The sequence below is a fragment of the Gobio gobio genome (assembly GCF_949357685.1).
Source record: "Gobio gobio genome assembly, chromosome: 10".
NCBI classification, from domain to species: Eukaryota; Metazoa; Chordata; class Actinopteri; order Cypriniformes; family Gobionidae; genus Gobio; species Gobio gobio.
Window position 1 is genome coordinate 14,493,576 of NC_137116.1, and position 7,500 is coordinate 14,501,075.

The following is a 7,500-nucleotide window of genomic DNA, read 5'->3' on the forward strand; positions in this document are numbered from 1 at the left end:
GACATGGCAACTATGGTGCGGTCACTGCCGTTTCTTCTCATTCAAACACACACACACACACACAGCGTTGGCGTTGCGCCTGAGCCAGACTGACGCTGACTGGACAGGATTTACTGCGAGTTTTCAAAATTGTGATAATCAGACGCGGTTTTAATGATAATTATATTTTAAACGATATTACTAACTGTCAGTACATTTTATTGTGGTTTATCATGAAACCGGTAATCATTTCATCCCTAGTACAGTATGTGTGTATGTACAGTGTGTGTGTGTGTGTGTACAGTATGTGTATATGTGCAGTGTGTGTGTGTACAGTATGTGTATACAGGGAGTGCAGAATTATTAGGCACGTTGATTTTCTGATCATATTTTTTTTCCAGGCACATTTGACCAATTCCAAACCACAGTAATCCTAATAACTACTATTGATTTAGTATTTAATAATGTATAAGTGATATATAATTGTTCATGAAGGCTGGAAATGAAAATCACCTTATATTCAGGTGTGCAGAATTATTAGGCATGTTTTCTTTTACAGATAAATTGAGCCAAAAAAGAGATTTAACTCGGACTGAAAAGTCAAAAAGTATTAAATGCCCATGAGAAGGATGCAATACTAATGCAATACTAGACATTGCAGTTAAGGCGAGACCATTGGACAGTGAAATGCTCGTTGGGTCAGCAGGATCTGACAAAAACAGGTGGTGAAGAAAAGACACCTGTTAACTGCAAAAGAATGAAGAATTAAGGTGAAGAATTAAGGGTGAAACCATCAGGAACCCTTTAGTCTCCAGCGCCACCATTTTCCAGAGCTGAACCTTGACCTGGAGTCTCCAGAAGTGAAGGTGTCAGGATCTCAGAGACTTCAGTTAGGTAAAGAATCCTAAAAAATGACCCCCACTAGATAAGAATCATAAGCTGAAGTGTTGTAAAATACATGAAGAAGGTTTTTTTATAGGCTTTATAGGTTTTATAGGTTGAGAGTGACTCTTGAAGGACCAGCACCACATCCTCTAGTACCACTGTTTGAAGAATTCATCTTCCAGAATCTGCCAGTACGTTTTGGGAGTTCATTTTTAGTCCATCTCTGCAAAACGGACTTCAGGATGGACTAAAATGAACTCCCAAAACGTACTGCCAGATTCTGGAAGATGAATTCTTCAAACAGTGGTCATGCCTTAACTGCAATGTCTAGTATTGGATTAGTATTGCATCCTTCTCATGGGCTTTTAATACTTTTTGACTTTTCAGTCTGAGTTAAATCTCTTTTTTGGCTCAATTTATCTGTAAAAGAAAACATGCCTAATAATTCTGCACACCTGAATATAAGGTGATTTTCATTTCCAGCCTTCATGAACAATTATATATCACTTATACATTATTAAATACTAAATCAATAGTAGTTATTAGGATTACTGTGGTTTGGAATTGGTCAAATGTGCCTGGAAAAAAAATATGATCAGAAAATCAACATGCCTAATAATTCTGCACTCCCTGTATGTTTGTGTATGTACGGTATGTGTGTATGTGCAGTGTGTGTGTGTATGTGTGTGTTAATAATGAGAGAGTGTCTCCTCATGTCAAGCTCTGGTTGTGAGTCTGTGGAGTATCAGTGTCAGAGCTCGTGTGGTTTAGTGTGACAGTCGCACCTGAGGGAGTGTGTAGAGTTTTCCTCACAGGAGTGTGTAGAGTTTTCCTCACAGGAGTGTGTAGAGTTTTCCTCACAGGAGTGTGTAGAGTTTTCCTCACAGGAGCGGGATCAGCGCTGGAGGACGGACAGCCGGAGTCAAGCTTACGTTTAGCGGAGCGGGAAACAGACCCAGTGTCCTCCGCCAGTCGGGACGGCTGCGGCTCCGTCCTGCTCCCGGCTCCAGTGCATCCCGTCTGCAGAGCCAGCCGGTCGATCCGGGTTTTGAGGAGCGGATTGGGAAGAGGGGTGGAGCTCCGGGAGAAAGGGACGCCGGTGAAGGGGTCGTTGGGCTGCCGGCCCCATGTGGCCTCCCTCCTCTGGTACTCCTCCAACGTGCTGCTGTCGATGTTCATTCCGCTGGGAAGGATCATCGGGAAAACCATGAGTTCTTGCGTCAGCGGGTCGAGGAATTCCTCCGGGATATCGGTTGCGATAACAGGATCGGGTTCGGGAGGAGCATCGGTCGAGGGGTTGGTCGTGGTGAGGCTGTTGAGATGTGCATCCCGAATCTTTCCCAGTTCAGACGCGGGACAGCCCCGAGCCGGCGACGCCCACACGGCGAGGGATTTGATCCCCAGCGGAGACGCCGCTCCACTATAGGGAATGCCGATCCGGAGCTGAGCGACGTTCCCGAGGGATCCGCGGCTCCACAGCTCCTGCGCTTTAGCTCCGGGTGGAGGAGGAGGCGGAGGCTCGGGGAACGGATCTCGCGGCCGGAACGCCGGATGGAGGAAACACACCTGCAGCTCCTCCTGGAGGTCACAGCGGGACAGGAGCTGGAACGCCCCCCCGCCGCGCTCCGAACTCGCCAGGACCTCGATCCGGCGGGAGCTCCGCCCCTGATCCATCCCCCAGGGCCACAGCTCCACGTCCAGCCGGCACAGCTCCACCTCCACCCGGAAGCTCAGCGTGATGTGGACGGGCGGGCGGAGGAAGTACTCCAGCCGGAAGCCGCTCCGCCGCGCCCGCGGGTCCCCGGACAGCAGGTTGGAGACGTCACAGCCGTCCGCACTGAGCTGGCACGCACACACACACACACACACACACACACGCACACACACACACGTTTGTTTTTGTGAAACGTGAGGACTTTCCATAGGCCTAATGGTTTTTATACCGTACAAACCGTATTTTCTATCCCCTTACACTGCCCCTAAACCTACCCATCACACACACACACACACTGCCCCTACCCCTAAACCTACCCATCACACACACACACACACACACACACACACACACACACACACACTGCCCCTACCCCTAAACCTACCCATCACTCACACACACACACACACACACACACACACACTGCCCCTGCCCCTAAACCTACCCGTCACACACACACACACACACACTGCCCCTGCCCCTAAACCTACCCATCACACACACACACACACACACACACTGCCCCTGCCCCTAAACCTACCCATCACTCACACACACACACACACACACACACACACACACACACACACACACACACACACACACACACACACACACACACACACACACACACACACACTGCCCCTGCCCCTAAACCTACCCATCACACACACACACACACACACACACACACTGCCCCTGCCCCTAAACCTACCCATCACACACACACACACACACACACACACACACACACACACACACACACACACACACACACACACACACACACACACACACACACACACACACACACACACACACACACACACACACACACACACACACACACACACACACTGCCCCTGCCCCTAAACCTAGCCCTCACAGGAGACTGTGCAGTTCACTTTCTGTGAAAAAAAACTTGTTCTGTGATTTATAAGCATTTTGAAAAGTGAGGACATGGGGAACGTCCTCATATTTCACCCTCTTTTTGTAATACCCATGTCATTATACACATTAATGTCCTGATATTTCACAAAAACATGCCCACACACACACACACACACACTGCCCCTGCCCCTAAACCTACCCATCTCACACACACACACACACACACACACACACACTGCCCCTAAACCTACCCATCACGCACACACACACACACACACACACACACACACACACACACACACACACAGCCCCTGCCCCTAAACCTAGCCCTCACAGGAGACTGTGCAGTTCACTTTCTGTGAAAAAAAACTTGTTCTGTGATTTATAAGCATTTTGAAAAGTGAGGACATGGGGAACGTCCTCATATTTCACCCTCTTTTTGTAATACCTATGTCATACCCATGTCATTATACACATTTGTGTCCTGATATTTCACGAAAACATGCCCACACACACACACACACACTGCCCCTGCCCCTAAACCTACCCATCTCACACACACACACACACACTGCCCCTAAACCTACCCATCACGCACACACACACACACACACACACACACACACACACACACACACACACACACACACACACACACACACACACACACACACACACACACACACACACACAGCCCCTAAACCTACACATCACACACACACACACACACACACACACACACACACACACACACACACACACACACACACACACACTGCCCCTAAACCTACACATCACACACACACACACACACACACACACACACACACACACACACACACACACACACTGCTCCTAAACCTACCCATCACAGGAGACATTCTGCATTTTTACATTTTCAAAAAACATCACTTAGTCTGATTTATAAGATGTTTTCCTCATGGGGACCAAAAATGTCCCCACAAGGATTTCGGATATTGCCATCTTTGTGGGGACATTTTGTCCCCATAACGTAGGGATTACCAGTCCACACACACACACACACACACACACACACACACACACGAGAGGATGAAGAAGCCGCACGGATTCTTAGGACAGAACATTGCAAGGTCAAGCACACACGACCCTCATCCGGCGCACAAAGAGACACACACACACACACACAATGCAGTCGGTCGTCAGCGGTTAGTCATGTTCCCTCTTCCCTTCTCTGAAAGATCGAGAGCTTTGGCCTTTCCTGCGTCTCATTCTGACGGATCTTAAGCTTCCATCTGAGCTGTGTTATCATTCTAATCATTTAAACAGGTTTTATTATTATTTATTAGTTTCACTCACTCACTCACTCACTCACTCACTCACTCACTCACTCACTCACTCACTCACTCACTCACTCACTCACTCACTCACTCACTCACTCACTCACTCACTCACTCACTCACTCACTCACTCACTCACTCACTCACTCACTCACTCACTCACTCACTCACTCACTCACTCACTCACTCACTCACTCACTCACTCACTCACTCACTCACTCACTCACTCACTCGCAGAGTTTAGCTCCAACCCAGATCAAACTCACCTGCCTGTAGCCTTCTAGTAATCCTGAAGACATTCAGCATGTTTACATGGACAACAATACTCCGATATTAATCTGAATAAGAAACTACCATGTAAACAGTGATTTCTAATCACCTTAATCCGGTTAAAGCCACACTCGAAATTAAACAAATCAAATTAATGTGGAGTATGCCTATTTTAGTCGCATTATTGAAGTGCAGAGGGGAGGGCTTTGGGGGCTCAAGCACCAGCCCTTTTAAAACAGTGTATCAAAAGTGCCCCTCTCAACAATCATCAATAATATTGTGACCAATAAAACAGAATTTGAATTATAATTAATATAACAGTGCGTACAAAACGGTAACAAAGCGCGTTACTGTTTATCTTTTACGTATCTGTCAGTCTGAGATGTCGTTTTGGCCTCCTCTATATTTTCTTTGTGTTGTAATAATTCTGCTCATTGTAAAAGTAAAAATACAATACATTTTAATCTGTAATCCCAGATTCATAATTGTCTGCTTACAACAGCGGCGGGAACCTCTAGGCTCTCGCCATATGGCCATTCAGAGAAAAAAACAATCACGATTTTGAAACCTTAATTTTCATCATTAATCAAAGCTATTATTCGAAATGTAGGCTGTTAAGAAGGAGGCAAGATGGGCAGTGTCTCTTCAAACAAAACTGAAAGACACAATATATAATATTACAAAAATAAAACAATAATAAAAATATAAATTACATTAAAAAGTATAAAAATCACTCGTTTTTATAAAGGAACGCTGTCCAACAGCGACACCCGCAGGTGAAGTTACACTTTGCACATTGATTTGAACAGACCCACGAAAGCCGCGCTATGATTGGACGGCGAAGCGTGGCATAGAGACAGAGCGACACGCGTCATAATCTGAAGGCCACGCCCACCATTTCGGACTTATAACAAAAAACTGAACAATGTCTAAAAGCTGATATGTGACAAGGTGTACAGCAAACAAAAAAATAAAAATTAAAAAATAATTTCCATAATCTTATTAAATATAGGATATGCTTCAGCTTTCCTTTTATATTCTTAAATTTGATCTATAAATTAAATTAGAATAAGACACTATAGGCTGTTACCAATCAAATTAAATCATTTACACTAAAAAATTACAACTGCATTAAATAATGTTATGAGATTATTTTAAATATTTTTGAATATAGAAATAAGAAATGTTGGAAAGATGAAACTAAAGCACCAGTAGGTGGCGCTGTGACCGTCTGAATGAGCGAGTCATTGAGTCGATTCAGTGAAACGGATGATTCATTCAAGAATTAGGCGGTTGTTTGCGAAAGATTCATTGAATCTTTGATTCAACCGATTCCTTCAAACGCTGAATGATTCAGTAACACACACTGTTGCTGTGAGATGAGTTATGGTTCTGTTGTGATATTTGTTTGGAACTATTTTCGCTGCTGAAATAGAACAAAAACAGTCCATATTACTTCTAAAATGTAAGTGACTTAATGTTAAATAATTGTTTATGGAGCTGGCGTATGAAATCAGTGTCATGTTCAGTCGTGATGGTATTCAGGAAAACACACTCTTGTTAAGGCCTTTCCACACTGAGTCTGAAATTTTCGCATGCGTTTTTTCGTATTCGTGATCCGAAAAATTCGTCACGCACAGAGACCTTGCACACTGAGTCCGATGCGTATTAATGAATGCGATACGGAAAAAAACGCAAAACAACACAAAATGCCGTCTTCAAGTAGTGAGGATGATTTTTTTGTCCTTTTTTTTTGGAAATATTGGGTCCATCCACTCCTGCGATTGCGTAGAGAAGGAGAGTTCCTCTTATCAAGGAGCGTTGCGGGATTATCCAGACCGATCCAAAGTTTACTTTAGACTGACAGTGGCTCCGTTTGATGCTTTGCTAGCGATACTGGAGCCACTGATTAAAAAGAAGACCACCAATGTCCGTGAATCAATTTATCCTGAACAGAGACTGACAGCCTGTCTAAAGGTATAGATCCGCGCGCGCACGCGCGCACACACACACACACACGCGGTTTACAGGGACTTGGTGTGCTATAATTATAGCTGTGATCCAATAATATTTGTATATATAATTGTAGGTATCTGAGCACTGGCGCTTCATTCCCCAGCACTGGCAGCAGTTTTAGGTTGGACATCAGCTGTAGATGGAAAAACGGAAGCGAAAAACGCAGAAAATCGAACCTGTTCCAATTTTTTTTCCGACAGACGAAAGTTTCGGAGGCAGTGTGCAAGCGTGATTGACATAACGTGAGGTCGAATTAATTTTTTGACGTGCGAAAATTTCGCATGCGAATTTTGGACTCCGTGTGCAAAGGCCTTTAGTGTGATGTTGCTTAACTGTATCATATGTTATAAATAATAAAACTGCACAATTTTAACCGTGTGTGTTAACTGAGTTTCTGTGTGTGAGCGGCGCTCATTTGTTTTCGAT

General features: G+C 44.8%; 1 protein-coding gene across 4 annotated transcripts in view; it reads right to left on the minus strand.

The window, feature by feature from the left end:
- The window catches only part of ubox5 (U-box domain containing 5), a 27,560-nt gene that overhangs the window by 12,442 nt on the left and 7,618 nt on the right, over nt 1-7,500 (minus strand). For 2 of the 4 annotated variants that reach the window (XM_079827517.1, XM_079827518.1), the window contains exon 3: nt 1,623-2,706. In XM_079827517.1, the coding sequence (XP_079683643.1) occupies nt 1,623-2,706 (1,084 nt within the window). The remainder of the gene's footprint in view (nt 1-1,622; nt 2,707-7,500) is intronic. The other 2 variants (XM_079827519.1, XM_079827520.1) reach the window with 1 other exon arrangement.